The sequence below is a fragment of the Hemibagrus wyckioides genome, linkage group LG02, assembly GCF_019097595.1.
Source record: "Hemibagrus wyckioides isolate EC202008001 linkage group LG02, SWU_Hwy_1.0, whole genome shotgun sequence".
NCBI classification, from domain to species: Eukaryota; Metazoa; Chordata; class Actinopteri; order Siluriformes; family Bagridae; genus Hemibagrus; species Hemibagrus wyckioides.
In genome coordinates this window covers 26,200,736-26,218,272 of record NC_080711.1, presented here as the reverse complement: position 1 = coordinate 26,218,272, position 17,537 = coordinate 26,200,736, and the positions used below count along the sequence as shown (strand labels likewise).

The 17,537-nt window shown below is 37.9% G+C and overlaps 5 gene segments (V, D, J or C); all 5 read left to right on the top strand.

Moving 5' to 3' along the window:
* Nucleotides 1-629: 629 nt before the first annotated feature.
* Nucleotides 630-1,189, top strand: LOC131342843 (Ig heavy chain V region 914-like; the record flags this gene model as incomplete). The annotated part of the segment is given in 2 exon segments: nucleotides 630-800; nucleotides 894-1,189. Coding segments are annotated over 2 exon segments (396 nt in total), but the record flags the coding sequence as incomplete, so codon positions are not given.
* Nucleotides 1,190-6,040: 4,851 nt separating this feature from the next.
* LOC131362834 (immunoglobulin heavy variable 3-74-like) lies at nucleotides 6,041-6,512 on the top strand (the record flags this gene model as incomplete). The annotated part of the segment is given in 2 exon segments: nucleotides 6,041-6,124; nucleotides 6,223-6,512. Coding segments are annotated over 2 exon segments (345 nt in total), but the record flags the coding sequence as incomplete, so codon positions are not given.
* Nucleotides 6,513-7,158: 646 nt separating this feature from the next.
* LOC131364685 (immunoglobulin heavy variable 1-3-like) lies at nucleotides 7,159-8,378 on the top strand. The segment is given in 3 exon segments: nucleotides 7,159-7,210; nucleotides 7,302-7,642; nucleotides 8,340-8,378. Coding segments are annotated over 3 exon segments (432 nt in total).
* A 5,594-nt stretch (nucleotides 8,379-13,972) lies between these two features.
* LOC131364680 (Ig heavy chain V region 5A-like) lies at nucleotides 13,973-14,437 on the top strand. The segment is given in 2 exon segments: nucleotides 13,973-14,012; nucleotides 14,118-14,437. Coding segments are annotated over 2 exon segments (360 nt in total).
* A 1,007-nt stretch (nucleotides 14,438-15,444) lies between these two features.
* Nucleotides 15,445-15,868, top strand: LOC131370214 (Ig heavy chain V region 5A-like; the record flags this gene model as incomplete). The annotated part of the segment is given in 2 exon segments: nucleotides 15,445-15,484; nucleotides 15,570-15,868. Coding segments are annotated over 2 exon segments (339 nt in total), but the record flags the coding sequence as incomplete, so codon positions are not given.
* Between the last annotated feature and the right edge of the window lie 1,669 nt (nucleotides 15,869-17,537).

The window sequence follows — 17,537 nt, the reverse complement described above, 5'->3', positions numbered from 1 at the left end:
CAAGTGATACATAACATTCTACTTAACTCACAGTCATTCTACTAAATTTAAGTTTGTAGTTTATTTATAATAAATGGCCTGTAATAGATTCTATATTCTTATTTCTGGTATAAATAAATATGAAAACTACAGATTTTCCTTTCCTGAAGTATATTTCTCTTTTGCATGTCTCTCAACTTCAATTAAAGTTTTAGATTTTCAAGGTTTTATTCTGTTTATGGTGCAGAAGATAATCGCAGACAATCGCAGACATTTGACATCCAGTATCAGATTACATACTGATCTGACCATATAAGAGTTTATCCAGATCACTAAACATACATGTGATAAATATTCTAATTTAAAACTTTACAGTATATGCTGTATTTTGTAGAAATCTATTCCATCCTAATCACATTATATACAGTTTGAGAGCATATAATGGATGGATGCATAAACAAAAAAAGCATGAACATTGTGGGAAGAAGAGAATGTTCCATATACAAAATATTGTTCTTAGTTAGGTTTATAAAGTTTATAAGGAAGACTTGTCATCTTTATAAGAGTTTTTCTCCCAATTCTAAACCCACACATACAGTACTTCATGAGATGAATCTCCTCCTGATGATTTAAATACATTTCAGATACATTCTCCTCCCATCATCAGCAGATAAGCAAATCCAAGCATCAGAGCTGGATCTCACTCTATTTATATGATGTGATGGTGTCTGTTAAACTTTGGAGAACAGAGAAGACTCCAGTACAAACAACACACACCATGTTCTCTACATCTCTACTGCTCCTGCTGGCAGCTGCTTCTTGTGAGTGCTTTATCAAATTCATTCATTTACTAGATGAAGAATAAAGGTGCAGCAGATATTGTGTGAGATATCACCATGTGTTTTCCTCCACAGATGTACATGGTGAGGAACTGACTCAGCCTGCTTCCATGACAGTCCAGCCAGGCCAGAGTCTCTCCATCCACTGCAAGGTTTCATATTCAGTTACAAGCTATTATACAGCTTGGATCCGACAACCTGCAGGAAAAGCTCTGGAGTGGATTGGGCGCATCAGTAACAGTGGGGGTACAGCTTATAGTGACAAACTGAAAAATAAGTTCAGCATCTCCAGAGACACTTCTACTAACACAATAACAATTGGAGGACAGAACATGCAGCCTGAAGACACAGCTGTGTATTACTGCGCTCGTTACACACAGTGAGACAGATCAACAACATCACTGTACAAAAACTCCTCATCCAGTGTTCATTATAACAGATTGTCCACAAGATACATGTAATGAACGGGGATGAACCGGCCGATGGCAGAGATCAAACCCTGATCACCACCGTAAGCTCTATCACCCGCAATAGCAGATCAGACCCAAACGCAGGGATCCAGTACGTGCACTGTTTTTATTTAACAAAACTAAACACAACTACATTAAACGTGACAGAAATAAACTATAAATATGACATGAAAAATTCAATAACCTCAACAAAACATGACTATAACATAAAAGCCTAAATAACACGGCGTTCGGCCTTACAGCACACATACACCGCTACGTCAACACATATTTAAAAATAATGACAGAAGGGCAAAGATATATAAAGCAGCACATCAATGGAAAACAAGGGACAGGTGAGAAAGCAGGAAAACTCATTAGGAAAAGGCGTGGCACCGCCCACACAGGAATAACACAATAATAAATAAACCACTTGCCAGTACCCAAGGAACTGTCCCAATAACTCTTGACTATACAACACTGACAAAAATAAATGAATGAATGAATGAATGAATGAATGAATGAATAAATAAATAAATAAATAAATAAATAAATAAATAAATAAATAAATAAATAAATAAATAAATATTGTAGTGTAGATTTTAAACCATAATACTATATCTAACATTACTGCACATGATGATGAAGCCGTGGGTGGATAAGACAATCTGCGACACCCTGAGATCCCGCTCCGCTGCCTACAACGCGGGGCTCGTCACCCAACCCAGTCTCACGCCATTACATGCAATAGTCACGTAATTTAATTTATTGATTCATGCACACTGACACAAATTTCCCTTTTTTTTTCGTGCCAGACAGCACGATTTTCAAACTAATTCACTTTTGTGACTATTGCACGTAATGGCGTGAGACTGGGTTGCGTCACCGGGAACATGGACGACTACAAGGCTGCGTCTTACAGCGTGCGCAGAACGGAGAACGAGGCAAAGCGGTGCTACGGGAGGAAACTAGAGTCGCAATTCCAACATGGCGGCTCTAGGAGCCTGTGGCAGGGACTTAGAACCATCAGGGACTATAAAACACCACCCTCCAGAATGGGGAATGCGGACGCTTCTCTGGCAGACGAGCTAAACACTTTTTATGATCGCTTCGAGGCTGCAGCTAATCAAGCTAGCTGTGCTAGTGGCACAAACAGCATGCATGCTGAGAGAGCCAGTGAGGTTAACGCGTTCACCATCTCGGAGCCTGACGTGAGGAGGACATTCAGGAGAGAGAACACGAGGAAGGCAGCAGGACCAGATGGCATCACAGGTCGGGTTCTGAAAGCGTGCGCTGACCAGCTAGCACCGGTGTTCACCGAGATCTTCAACCTCTCCCTGAAACAGTCTACAGTCCCCTCATGCTTCAAACAGTCCACCATTGTTCCTGTCCTGAAGAAACCCCAGCCCACCTGCCTCAACGACTACCATCCTGTAGCCCTGACTTCAGTAGTGATGAAGTGCTTTGAAAGACTGGTCAGAGACTTCATCACTGCATCACTACCAGACACACTGGATCCACTACAGTTTGCGTACAGGCAAAACCGCTCCACTGAGGACGCCATTTCACACCTCCTTCACACAACAACAAGCCACCTGACTGCAGAAAAGGGAATTATGTAAAAATGCTGTTTGTGGACTACAATTCAGCATTCAACACCATAATTCCTTCCATGCTCACCTCTAAGTTGGAGGTCCTAGGTCTCAGCTCACCCCTGTGCCAGTGGATTTCCAACTTCCTGACAGACAGACCACAAGCCGTACGGATGGGCAAACACACCTCATCCTCCATCACCCTCAGCACTGGAGCTCCTCAAGGTTGTGTTCTGAGCCCCCTGCTGTACTCACTGTACACTTATGACTGTGTGGTCACTTCCAACTCCACCACCATCATTAAGTTTGCTGATGACACTGTTACATTTGGCCTGATCTCAAACAACGACGAGATGGCCTACCTACAGGAGATTAAAAACCTGCAGAGCTGGTGCCAGGTGAACAACCTACTCCTGAACATCAGCAAGACTAAGGAGTTAATAGTGGACTTCAGTACAAAGCAGGAGCGGTCATACCAACCGACCATGATCAGCGGAACCCCAGTGGAGAGAGTGGACAGCTTCCAGTACCTAGGTGTTCACATCACACAGGACTTGACTTGGTCCTGTCATACCAACACCCTGGTAAGAAGGCCCGGCAGCGTCTATACCACCTGAGATGCTTTAGGAACTTTAATCTTCCTTCTCAGGTGCTAAAGACTTTTTACACCTGCACCACTGAGAGTGTCCTGACGGGTAGCATCACTTCCTGGTTCGGGAACAGCACCATGCAGGACAGGCGAGCCCTGCAGAGAGTGGTGGTTTCAGCTGAACGTACCATCCACACCGAGCTCCCTGACCTGCAGGACATCTACAGCAAGTGGTGCTGGATCAGAGCCAGGAAGATTGTGAAGGACCTCAGCCATCCCAACAATAGACTCTTTTATCTGTTGCGTTCAGGGAAGCGCTTCCGCTCCATGAAGGCAAACACAGAGAGAATGAGGAGGAGCTTCTTCCCGCAGGCCATTCGGAGTCTGAACCAGGAAACACCTAGAACCTGATACAGATACGGGGACTCTCTCTGCTTTTTTTAATCACTTTGCACAACCTCGCACATTTGCACAAACGGACACTTTGACACTGGACTGGCACAAGTCACTTTATACAATTATTCCAGCATATGGACACTTTAATGATAAACACTGGATCACCTCAATATATGCCATATACACATACATCCCTTCATGTCTGCATTTATGTGTATATATGTGTATATACTGTATGTATTTTTTTTAAAATGGATCTGAAAACAAAAGCAGAAAGAAAGTGAAAAAATAAAGGGCAAAAAGATTTTAGGCATGGACAGGAAAAGAGAAAGAAAAAAATAAGACAAAGAATCAATTGGGAAGTTTTCAAAAGTGCACAAAAACACTCAAACCCTTCTCTAAAGCTTGATCTTACCTGTATATTCTGAACTGTCCTGTAACAATGACAGCATGTCCCGATGTGTTTTACTCCTTTATCACAGCATTTTGAAAATACTGACATTTTTACGAATTTAAGAAAACATTTTGTACTTTTTATTCTTTATAGAAAGTAATATTATGAAACAACCACAAAACAAATTGGTTTCTTTTATCAGTTGTGCTCAGTGTCAGTGTCTGTTTCAGGAAGGGGCTTTAGCGGGCCATGTGCGGCAAGACGAGTTACTGTGACACAACAACCCAAATTTTAACCTGTTTATGTTCAGTGATAGACAGATATAACTGTCCACGACAGCCACACTGACACAAAAGACTTCAGAAACGTATACAAGCACATCCTCCTGAGCTGTAAATATTCCCTCAGCAGGGACCTGCACCCCAGAGACATTTATTAGATATTTTAGTTCTCAGTTTCTTTTCATCTTTTCTCAAACTTAACTAACTCTCAATAGTTCTCATTCAAAAATTCTCAGCCCTTTTCTTTTAATTATCTCTGGCTGGTGATTAAGGATGAAGACAAAAATGAAAGCAAAATGATAATTAAATGGTGATGAAATTTTCTTTCCTTTGCAAGTGGGCTCAAAATATATTCTGGTTACATTTGTTAAATCATTTATTTGTTCATTTGTTTACAAAATTTGATGAAAAATGTTTAAAGAAATGATGTACTATAGGAAAACTGTCCCAATAACTAGGAAAAAATACATAACCCATTCTGCATGCAAATTTCCCAGTTCCCAGGCAGACATAAATACACTGCATGTACATGGCAGCCTCTGTGTTTGGTTACGTACAGCAGAGGAATTATGAGCTGGTCTTTTCTTCTTCTTCTGATATCCTTTGTTCCTTGTGGGTAAACATGTCTCTAACATCATACTCAGCTTTTTATATGATAAATATTTCATTCTGTGTTGAGTCCACTCTCCTCTTTTCAGATGTGCGTTGCATCAGTCTGACCTCAGTGCATTGCATCAGTTAAATCTCCCGGAGCCTCCGTGAAGTTGTCCTGTCAGATTTCTGGCTATGCCCTCACTGACTATGGAACAGTCTGGATCAAGCAAGCTCCAGGAAAAGGCTTAGAGTGGATCGGGATCATATGGGGTGGTGGAAGCATAGACTATGGAGCTTCCTTTAAAACTCGTTTCAGCATCTCCAGAGACACGAGCAACAATGTGATTTACTTAGATATCAGCAGCCTGGTGTCAGAGGACACGGCTGTTTACTACTGTGCAAAGACAGACACAGCTGTACAGCTCAGTGCTAGAGGTGTACAAAAACATCAACATCAGTAAAAATGCAAGGATGATCAAATTAACAAGTAATACATTATAATGGGGAAAAAAAAATCTCTTTCATCAAAACAGATGTAAAGCCCCTAGAAGTCAACACTGCAATATATTATACACACCTAACATTTTTTCTGTGTTTTATTTTGTTCTTAATATAAATATGCATGTAATTAATATTTTGGGTCTCATGAATTATTAAATTGGCAAGTTTAACTAAACTAAGCAACACAAGTTCACCTAATTTAAAGTGAAATGCATGTGTCAGTTTTCATCCATTAAAATTAAATAAAATTAAAAAAGTCACACACCACTTGACACATTTCCCTCAGTAATTACACTGATTAGTGCATCTTTATCTTGAGTCTCAGGATTTATTGCCTCTATACTGGTCATGGACACGCCCTATTCAAATAGATTCAGGTATAAACAGCATGTTCGTGGATGGTCTGGTCATCAGTGTGCTCTTTGATAACACTTATACATTTTAAAATTGTGTGTATGCGAACTGTGAGAATGATTTTAGGATACTGTATTTTATTTGCGCTAATATCATGTACGTTTCACATGATCCTCACTAGGAAATTTAAATATTTACTCAATACTGTTTCTCTCAGCAATATAACATTTAATTCATAACTCCCTTCTTTTCAGATTCTTATGGACAGTCCCTGACCTCATCTGCTTCTGTGGTGAAGAAACCAGGAGAATCGGTCACTCTGTCCTGCACCGTGTCTGGACTCTCCCTTAGCTGGCTGCACTGGATCCGTCAGAAACCAGGACAAGGACTGGAATGGATCGAGCGTATTGACAGTGGCACTGGCACTATATTCGCTCAGTCACTGCAGGGCCAGTTCTCCATCACTAAATACACCAGTAAAAACATGCTGTACCTAGAAGTGAAGAGTCTGAAAGCTGAAGACACGGCAGTTTATTACTGTGCACGAGAGTCACACTGACACAACAGACTCCAGAGCTGTACAAAAACTTACACAAGCACGTCCTCATGAGCTGTAAATATTCCCTCAGCAGGAAGCTGCACCCCAGAGACATTTATTACAAAGAACAACATCCATTCACACTCAGCACTCAGATCTTCCTCTTTATTCCAATATAACTTAGCATTTATTAATATTAATCATAATAATCCCCATGTTATGTATCACATTTACATTATGATGTCTTTACTTATTTGACTCGAGGCAAATCAGCACTACGACAATGATTCTGATGACTAGTTGTGATTATATACTGTACTATTCATGCTTTTATTCCTCCTTTGTGATAGCAGCTGCAGGAACAATACAGGTAAATGATTAATTTCATGAATTTAGAAACACAGAGTCTGTTCAGCAGCACAGAATCTGACAAGAGATCACGTGATATGTACATGTTTTCTGCAGCATCATTACTACAAACTCCTAAATATGAAAATCATCTGTAGGGGGCAGCAGCACACTTGTTTTCAAGAAGGATTCATGAAATCTAACAGCTGAAAGATGTTTATGTAAATTATGTAAATATATATATATAATCAGCCTCTTGCTCACCCCAAGTTCATTTCACACGACTGAATCAAAGAGCTTGATGATGGGGCTGAGGGTCACTCAATACTACATCTTTGTTATAATGTTAACCAAAGGTACCTGAGACTTCTTTACTGTATATTTCTTCCATCAGAATATCTTGACTGTGTTGATGATGATCTTTGATTGTTATGTTTTACCTGCTAGGTGTCAGCAGTGATGAGATCAGACTGGACCAGTCTCCTGCTGTGGTAAAGAGACCTGGAGAAACTGTGAAGATCTCTTGTAAGATAAGTGGATATTCAATGACAAGCCACAGCATAAACTGGATACGACAGAAACCAGGGAAAGCTCTGGAATGGCTTGGCCGGATGAATACAGGCAATAATCAAGCAATATATGCAGAGTCTGTGAAGAACCAGCTCACTTTAACAGAAGACGTCTCAGCAAGCACACAGTACTTAGAGGCCAAGAGTCTGAGGACAGAGGACACTGCAGTTTATTACTGCGCCCGAAGAGCCACAGTGACTGGAGCTGAGGAAGCAGCTGTACTAAAACCAGACACACATTTTCACACAGCGTTTATTTTAAACAAGTCACATGTACTGTTATCATTTATCTATTATGTTCTATGGTTATTAAATAGCTCAATCATATTTTGTTTACAACTGATTATATTTCAATCTAGAAATAAATAAACTTTTATTTAATACTGTAAAATTGTGGAGGTGTCCTGAGTGATGCTGAACCTGTCTTTCAGTGACTCTGTGTACCCTGTGCTTCCACTGCTACAAATGAATCCAATCCTCTGTATATTTTTCCCAGTGGCATGTCGAATCCAGTTTGTACAATAGCTGCTATCAGTCAAGCTATATCCAGACACTTTACAGACAATGGTGAAAGCCTGTCCAGGCTGGACATTCACATGACCTGGCTGAGCAAAATTGATTGTGCCAAAAACAACTGCAATAAAAAATGTAAAAAGTACATATTAATCAAATTTCTCTAAAAAATCTCAAGAACAATTACACAAAGTACAACGATAGATGCTTTAAACAAATGTGTGAACTTACAAGATGCAGATATGCACAGCACCAGGAAATAAACAAGCAGCATGTTTGCTCTTGAGGCTGTACTGGTGGGATCTGCTCTTTGGTCATCAGGCTTTATTGAGGTGTTGTCAGGGACAGAGTTTATATAATGTTAGCGCACGCAAAATGGCTCTTTTCCTGTTTTGGTGTACAGGTTGAAGGGGCTGCTGGATATAGCTGTGATATTTCCTAATGTAATAGGTAGACTGTTTTTTTTTTTTACCTTAAACATCAGTGTAAAATACAATAATTAGAATCAGGAATTTATTTAACATCAAAATATAACATTTAGATATCTGATAGTATTTCCTGTGCATTTATCGAGAAGCCAAAATGCCAATGATCTTATGTTCATCAAAATTTGTTGTCAAAGGTTGTAATTAGTTATAAATTCTTTTCATAGAGGATTTTTAGTTATTGTTAGCTAAACAGGTGTGTTGTATTTCTGTTAAAATTATACAATGTCTATAAAATCAGATTTACATTTTTATTTCAACAAAACCCTCATTCCAGGATACAGTATAAACTATTATTAAATTATAATTCTCTACTTGTTTGTTTTTATGCCTCTAGATGTCAGTCTTTGTAAAGAAGCCCTTCTCAGTATATTTTAACACATTCAGCATCTCTCTCTTTAAACACTCTAATCATTCTCCAGCTTCATTTAACTCAAATAACAGATAATTGCTTTTTTTGGGACTCTGCAAAAGTGATCTATATTTAACAACAATATTCAGTTTATTTTATAAATTCTACAGTTATACTCACTTTTTGGGGTTTTATAAAATATTTAGAAAATAAATGATAAATGAGCAGGATTGGGAAAGTTTGTGTATTTATGCTTAGCACAGTGCAATAATACTTCAATACAAGCAGCAGGAGTGTTAGGGCACACTAGAAAATACCACAAGAATACATACAGGAAGCTTTCTTGTCTCGGCTGTTCATCCGTAAATGTTTTTATATCTCTAGTGGGCGTGTCATGCAAATGAAATCCTGCATTTGAACCATTTATGCTGAAACATTCAGCCCAACAACATACCAGCAGTTTGTGTTCATTTACAGCAGCAGGAATCATTTTAATTCTATGAGATGGGACGAGGCAGTGTTTTGAGTTACTTTACTCTAGCAATCTTCATTCAATGTTAGTATTATTTATTTATTTATTTATTATAAAGAAACAATTTAAGTATTTTATTACTTGCTTTTAAAATAACTTTGTGTTAACATGAACACAAATGTTTGTATGTTCTTGCAGATTCCTGCAGTCAGACACTGATCCAGTCTGATCCAGTGATCATCAAACCTGATCAGTCTCATAAACTGACCTGCACAGCCTCTGGATTAGACATTAGTGGCTATTACATGAATTGGATCAGACAGGCTCCTGGAAAAGGACTGGAATGGGTTGCAAGCATCTACAGTAGTAACATATATTACTCCAGTGCTGTTCAGGGCCGCTTCACCATCTCCAGAGACGACAGTAAGAAGCAGGTGTATCTGCAGATGAACAGCATGAGGACAGAAGACACTGCAGTTTATTACTGCGCCCGTGACACACAGTGATACTTCCCCTTAGACATCAGTACAAAAACACATACTTGCTATAGTCACATGACAATCCCACATTTTCAGATTCATGGAGGTCAAAATAGCAAAATGTTTACAGTGTCTCTGACTTACATGTTGCCACTTGCTGACTTTTAATGGATTGTTAGGAACATAATCTGGACATTTATGCTGATGTAAGGTTATGTAAGTCAATTCTGAACTCAAGCAATAAAAATATAACAACACATACAACAGTGTGGCATTGGACACATACTTAAACACATACTTACACAAACTTTGGACACATATTTAACCTCAAACACATACTTACTGTAGTCACATGACAATATCACAATGTATCCATGTATTTTTATTTAATTCACTGAATACACATATACATATATATATATATATATATATATATATATATATATATATATATATATGTGTGTATATATAATATTATGTGACAGAGAGAGAACTATGGAAAGAGTGTTAATAAATCTAGAAAATTGAGCTCACTGAGACTAATATTGATTTCTCAATTAACTGATTGGTTAAACCAATTGATTAACTATTTATTTAATTAGTGCTTTCACCCTTTTAAACTCTCCGAGGGAAATGCTCCAATTCTGAATTTCTTCTTTAATTTTTTTTGCTGTTTCATTTGAGACTTTTTTATTGACAGCAAGAAAATTCTCTTTTTTTCTCCTAAATGACTCTCAATCTGGATCATTTGGAAACAGGTCTTTTGTGCCTCTAGAGGGCAGTCTGTACAAACTCAACCATCTCAATGTGTTTCCATCTGTACATTTAGGCAATCTCCCTTTTCACATTCTGTTATGACTCCAGAATCCAGCATCAAGACACTCAAATTAAACTACATTGTGTTGATCTGTTAATACAGTTGCTTGTTTTGGAAAACCTGGTTTCATGGAAAATTCTTTGAATGAGCAAAACAATCAAATAAACACCTTATTAAACTTTTGATAAATTTTTAGCTTACATATAGCAATTATTATAATCTGAAGATCCCCGAGCATAGATAACAATTATCAGCCAATATCATCAGCAGATAAGCAAATCCAAGCATCAGAGCTGGATATCATTCTATTAGATAAAGAATAAAGGTGCAGCAGATATTGTGTGAGATATCACCATGTGTTTTCCTCCACAGATGTACATGGTGAGGAACTGACTCAGCCTGCTTCCATGACAGTCCAGCCAGGCCAGAGTCTCTCCATCCACTGCAAGGTTTCATATTCAGTTATGAGCTATACTACAGCTTGGATCCGACAACCTGCAGGAAAAGCTCTGGAGTGGATTGGACACATCTATTCTAATAGGAAGACATTTTTCAGTTTGTCACTGTATGCTAAGTTCAGCATCTCCAGAGACACTTCTACTAACACTAACAATTGCCAAGACAGTGACAAGACAAGTAACTAATACCCACATTCCAAACACTTTAGCATAGACACCTAAATTTGCATTTATCAAAAAAAAATGCAAAAGATTACTTCAAGTCAAGTCAAGAAGTTTTTATTGTAATTTCGACCATAAATAGCTGAAACAGTACACAGTGAAATGAAACAACGTTTCTCCATGGTGCTACATAAAACAACAGAGCTACATGTGACAAAGCAGAGCTAAGGACCTAAAGTAAGTTGTCCTAGCCATGTAAAGTGTGTAGTTTGCAACTTAGTGCAAACAGTGCAAGACAAAACACTGCAGGACAGATACACAAAATAGACCAGTGTATATTTAGTATATTATACAGCACACTGAGCAAAAATAAGAGGATTGTAAACAAAGGTTACTTGTAAAAATATATACACTTAGGTAATAGCAGCAGTTGGTGGCAGTGTGCAAAAACAGCAATTCAGCAGATTCCACAGAGGATTGTCAATGTTCAGTGGAGAATGGATGCTCTGTGGCTCCTCAACAACCATCTCTTTAGGTTTGTCAACATTCAGAGACAGGTTGTTGGACTCTACACCAGGCTATTAGATGTTGTACCTCCTCTCTGTGTGCACACTCACCGTTCTTGCTGATGAGACCCACCATGGTCGTGTCATCAGCGAACTTGATGATATGGTTGGAGCTGTGCATTGCTACACAGTCGTGTGTCAGCAGAGTGAACAGCAGTGGACGGAGCACTCAGCCCTGAGGTGCCCCAGTGCTCATCACGGTGGTGCTGGAAATGCTGTTCCTGATCCAGACTGACTGAGGTCTCCCACTATTACTGCGCTCATGACTCACAGTGAGACAGAATAGTGGATTCCTCTTACAAAAACCTTATGAGACATGTTACACACATCCTCTCAATGCAACTAATAAATCATCTCAGTCACACTTTCACTTTCTTCTATTGTAATGTATTTGTAAGGTTTTGCAGCATTTTAAAACAGTCACACAATCATTTTTAAATAAAATCATTGTGAACTATTATTAATCCCTTCATTTTACAGGATTTTTAACCAACAGTTGAATCAGTGTTTACTGAGTGGATTCAGGAATAATACAGCATGTTTCCAGCAGTGTGTTGTGTTTAACACACAGTCTGTTCTCACAGTGTGAGGTGCAATAATTGAAACAACTGAAGGAGGCAGCAGAGTTTAACAAATAAAGTCGAGAAAAAGGCACGAACTGCATTCTGTATGAGACTCATTATAAAAAATAACTGTCTAAATGTTTCAAAAATTAGGATTATTTATGTTACATATAACCTGAGATTTACACCTAGTATGTAGCATTTTCTTTTGCATGAGTGAAATGTTTACAGTTTATATTTATGTGTTCATGTCACTAAGACATACTAGAGACATCTTCTCAAAGGCTTCTGGATGAAGAGCTTTGCTCCTTATGAGAAAAAAAGACAAGCCTATGCTTTAAATTATTCCATCATTCACAAAGATTTAATAACAGACAAGTTGTTGGCATGAGCCCCTGACTGAATGAATCAGTGATGATTTGTGACCTGAATTATTTCTTTAATTAATTTCTTTAATTAACACAAAGATGAAAAAAGGCAGGTTCTGATCAGAGCTGAATGTTCTTCTGAGTGTTACAGTGATACACGGTGATGGACTTTAAAGAAGTGAGAGCCAATGTGTAAAGAGCAGTGATGAACCTGACAGCATGAAACACACCCAGAGTCTTACAGGAAGCTTTTTCTCATCTCAGCTGTTCCTCTGTGAATGTTTTTATATCTCTAGTGGGCGTGTCATGCAAATGAAATCCTGTATTTGAACCATTTATGCTGAAACATTCAGCCCAACAACATACCAGCAGTTTGTGTTCATTTACAGCAGCAGGAATCATTTTAATTCTTTGAGATGGGATTAGGCAGTGTTTTGTGTTACTTTTCTTTAGCAATGTTCTTTCAGTATTATTATTTATTTAACATAAATATTTTATGGATTTTTCTTACTTTCTTTTTTAACTTTAACACCAATCTGTGTGTTCTTGCAGATTCCTGCAGTCAGACACTGACCGAGTCTGATCCAGTGATCATCAAACCTGATCAGTCTCATAAACTGACCTGCACAGCCTCTGGATTTAACTTTAGTAGCTATTACATGTCTTGGATCAGACAGGCTCCTGGAAAAGGGCTGGAATTTGTTGCAAGAATCTACAGTAGTAACAAATATTACTCCAGTGCAGTTCAGGGCCACTTCAGCATCTCCAGAGACAACAGTAAGAAGCAGGTGTATCTGCAGATGAACAGCATGAGGACAGAAGACACTGCAGTTTATTACTGCACCCGACATGGAGGTCAAAGAACCAAAATGTGAACATTGTCTGGACATTTATGCTGATTTTAGATTATGATGAATTTAGGCAATAAAAATATAAGCAACTCACAAAACAATGTAGCTTTCCTGCACCCTTTCAGGATTCTGTGTAATGAGATCCACTCAATATAAATGTTTTCCCTACATGTTTAAAACACAGAAATATTTCACAGTTTGACAGAATGAGAACTATGTAAAAATTTTAGAGGTTGAAAGTTATTTACATACTAAATTTAACTTTACTTATTCAGTTTTAAATAAATATAACGTAACTTAAGCACCAAAGAACATTTTTCACTGTTCTACAAAACCTGTAGAACACCATCATAACAATATGTAAATGAATATGCAAAATGTTCCCCTTACAGCTACATATAGAGAAATATCAGCCACGGTCACTGTGGGCTCTGGAGAGTTTAGCACTGCTTTTAGATAAAAGATGTTCCTTCCAGTTCTGCTGCTGCTGGCAGCTTCATCCTGTGAGTTTCACTTCAGTAATGAACTCAGAGCTGCTAGTAAATTACTGCAGTTATAACCTACTGTACATACATTTTTACGGAAACTGTGACATCTCTTTTTTTCAGATGTGGAATGTGCAGTAGAGCTCACTCAGGACACCTCAGTGATGTTAAAGCCTGGAGATTCTTTAACCCTCAGCTGTAAAGTATCCGGTTACTCAGTTACAGATAACAGCTACGCCACAGGTTGGATTCGACAACCTGCAGGGAAAACTCTGGAATGGATAAACTACATTTGGGGGGGTGGAACCATGTATCATAAAGAGTCTCTAAAAAGCAAGTTCAGTATTTCTAAAGATGCCTCCAGCAGCACGGTGACTCTGAGAGGACAGAACATGCAAACTGAAGACACAGCTGTGTATTACTGTGCACGAAGACCACACTGATGCATTTCCTTAAATATCATTACAAAAACACACGTGTACTGTAATCATACACTGAGCTCATATTTTCATAATCTACATATTTGTACTAAAAAAACATTAAGACTGAAAAACATTTTCTCACCAGTTCACAATTAAACAGCATTTACTTACTAAATTTAACTTAGATATTCAGTCTTAAATAAATTCAAACTAATTTAAGCACCAAAGAACATTTTAATAAGTATGTGAATTTATTAACTTCACATATCTTCACAGTCTTAAATTTTTCTTCAGATGACTTTAGAGTTGGACACTGAGAGTAAAGTACAACCTCCATCATAAAGACATGGTTATAAATGACTTAACTGACCACTGATTCATTTGATTAAAAACTAGTGCTGTCACAGAAATCCCCTTTACCATACAACTGCAATGCTATTATTTTTAAGGCAACTGTTAATTTATTTAATTTATGTACATGTGTCTATACACAACTTCACAGATGTTGAGTTAGCTGTTAGTCCTCAAATGTCAGCTCACGTAACAAGTTAAGGACTCCTAAGTATTCATATACTGAAGTCAGATGTAAAATATTGTGCTTTGTTTGTGAAATACAGATTGCTGTTTTTATAAATTACATTTTGAATTGTGACAATGCAACTAAACATGCAGAGAAACACAAGAACTTGACTGATGCAGAGCAGCGATAGTGCGGTCAGTTAAAGGGCGGCCATAATCTAGCCCATTTGCCATCATCTAAACCCTGTTTGCTATAATTTTCTGGAAAGAAAAATCAAAATGCAGACTTATATAAATATATATAAATATAATATAGTTCAGCTATACAGTGAGCAGCATGTGGTTGTGGATTGAACACCTCCATAGTGGTCATGGACACTCCCTATTCAAATAGAGTCGTGTATAAACAGCATGTTCTTGGCTGCTCTAGTTTCCAGTGAGCTCTGTGATAGATAACACTCCCATACACTTTAAATCTGGGTGAAGCAGAACTGTTTCAGAACAGAAAGATGATTTTAGGACAGTGTATTTTATTACTACTCATTTCATGTAAGTTTATGTTTTTTTATGTGATGATTACTAGCATTACAATCGTTATAACATAACATTACCTAGTTCTACTCTTCTCTTCCAGATTCTTATGGACAGTCCCTGACCTCCTCTGCTTCTGTAGTAAAGAGACCTGGAGAGTCGGTCACTCTCTCATGTACTGTCTCTGGATTCTCAATGGGAAGCAGCTACATGAACTGGATCCGTCAGAAACCAGGACAAGGACTGGAGTGGATCGGATACATTGACACTGGCACTGGCACTACATTTGCTCAGTCACTGCAGGGCCAGTTCTCCATCACTAAAGACACCAGTAAAAACATGCTGTACCTAGAAGTGAAGAGTCTGAAAGCTGAAGACACGGCAGTTTATTACTGTGCACGAGACTCACACTGACACAACAGACTCCAGAGCTGTACAAAAACTTACACAAGCACGTCCTCATGAGCTGTAAATATTCCCTCAGCAGGAAGCTGCACCCCAGTGACATTTATTATAAACATCCATTCACACTCAGCACTCAGATCTTCTTCTTTATTCCTCTTTATATCTCTTCTAGAAATTATTAATATTAATAATAAGAATCCCCATGTAAAGTATCACATTTACATTATAATGTCTTTATATATTTGAGTTGTGACTATATACTGTACTATTCATTGTTTTATTCTTCTTATTTGTGATACCAGCTGCCGGAACACTACAGGACAATGGATTAATTTCCTGAATTTAGAAACACAGAGTGTTCAGCAGTTCAAACAAAATGTTTTCTGCAGCATCATTACTACAAACTCCTGGAATCAAAAATCATCTGTATCTGCAGCAGCACACTTGTATTTGAGAAGGATTCATGAAACTATGAAATCTAACAGCTGAAGGATGTTTATGCAAATTCATCCTGTTATATAAAAAATCAGCCTGGTTGTTGTAGTGGATGTTGCTATCAGTGATAGAAGCTCCACACACTCAACTCAGTACAAAACTCACTTCTGTAACATGTAAATATTTATTGCACTTATTGAGGGCAGCAGCTCACTTCTACTGAAGTTAAACTGGCTCCAAGACGGATCATTTTACAGGAAAGCAAGAAAAGACATGAGTTCTATCTCAAATAACTAGGAGCAGAGGAATCCTCTAAATAACAACAGTAAAAACACACCCGATATACTGTATCAGTTTGGATGACTTATGTATACATAAAGAGCCTTTGTAAATGATAACCTATAGAGACAGTGCAAATTGGAACTTTTATATTAAGCATTCACTTCACTCCTGATTCGATTTTTTGAAGCAGATAATTTTAAACTTTTGAGCAAGAAAGAAGAAAAAATATAGAAAATAGTTTCACCATCTAGCTTTCGATTCGATTCGATTCACTCAGGACTGAACTGTATACAATATGTACTGTATACACTGTCTCTCTTGACTGTGTGGACGCACACACGCACACACATAATTTATATTGTTCATTACTTATTGCACTACCTCAACCTGTCATCCGCTGCTATAGTTATATTTATGTTTATTTCTATTTGTACTACCTCAACCGCTGCTGTTGTATTTTTGCACAATATTTTTTTACATCATTTCATTTTATCTTATTTTATTTCACTTACATTCCATTACACATGTTCTTTTCTCTTTTTTTTCAGCGCTAAGTGTCCTGTGTTCTTTTGTGTTGTCTTTCTTGTATTTATTGTCTTTTGCACTGTCTTGTCTATGCTCTGTTTGCACCTAGCTGCACACTGTGCACTTTACATGGCTAAGACTTCTGTCCTAGCTCTGTGGTGTTGTTTTTTTGTGTTGAACTCTTTGTTGTTGTATGTTTATGTAGCACCAGGTCCTGGAGAAACGTTGTTTCATTTCACTATGGACTGCGTCAGCTATATGTGGTTGAAATGACAATAAAGCTTCTTGAATCTTGAATCTTGATTAGATTCAATTAGATTTCAGCTTTGCCTTCTGCTCACTAGAGATTACAATTCTTCTTCAGAATTTAAAAACACCTGATCTAGAATCTTCTCAGCTATTTCTCTCTGGATTCATCAGTTAA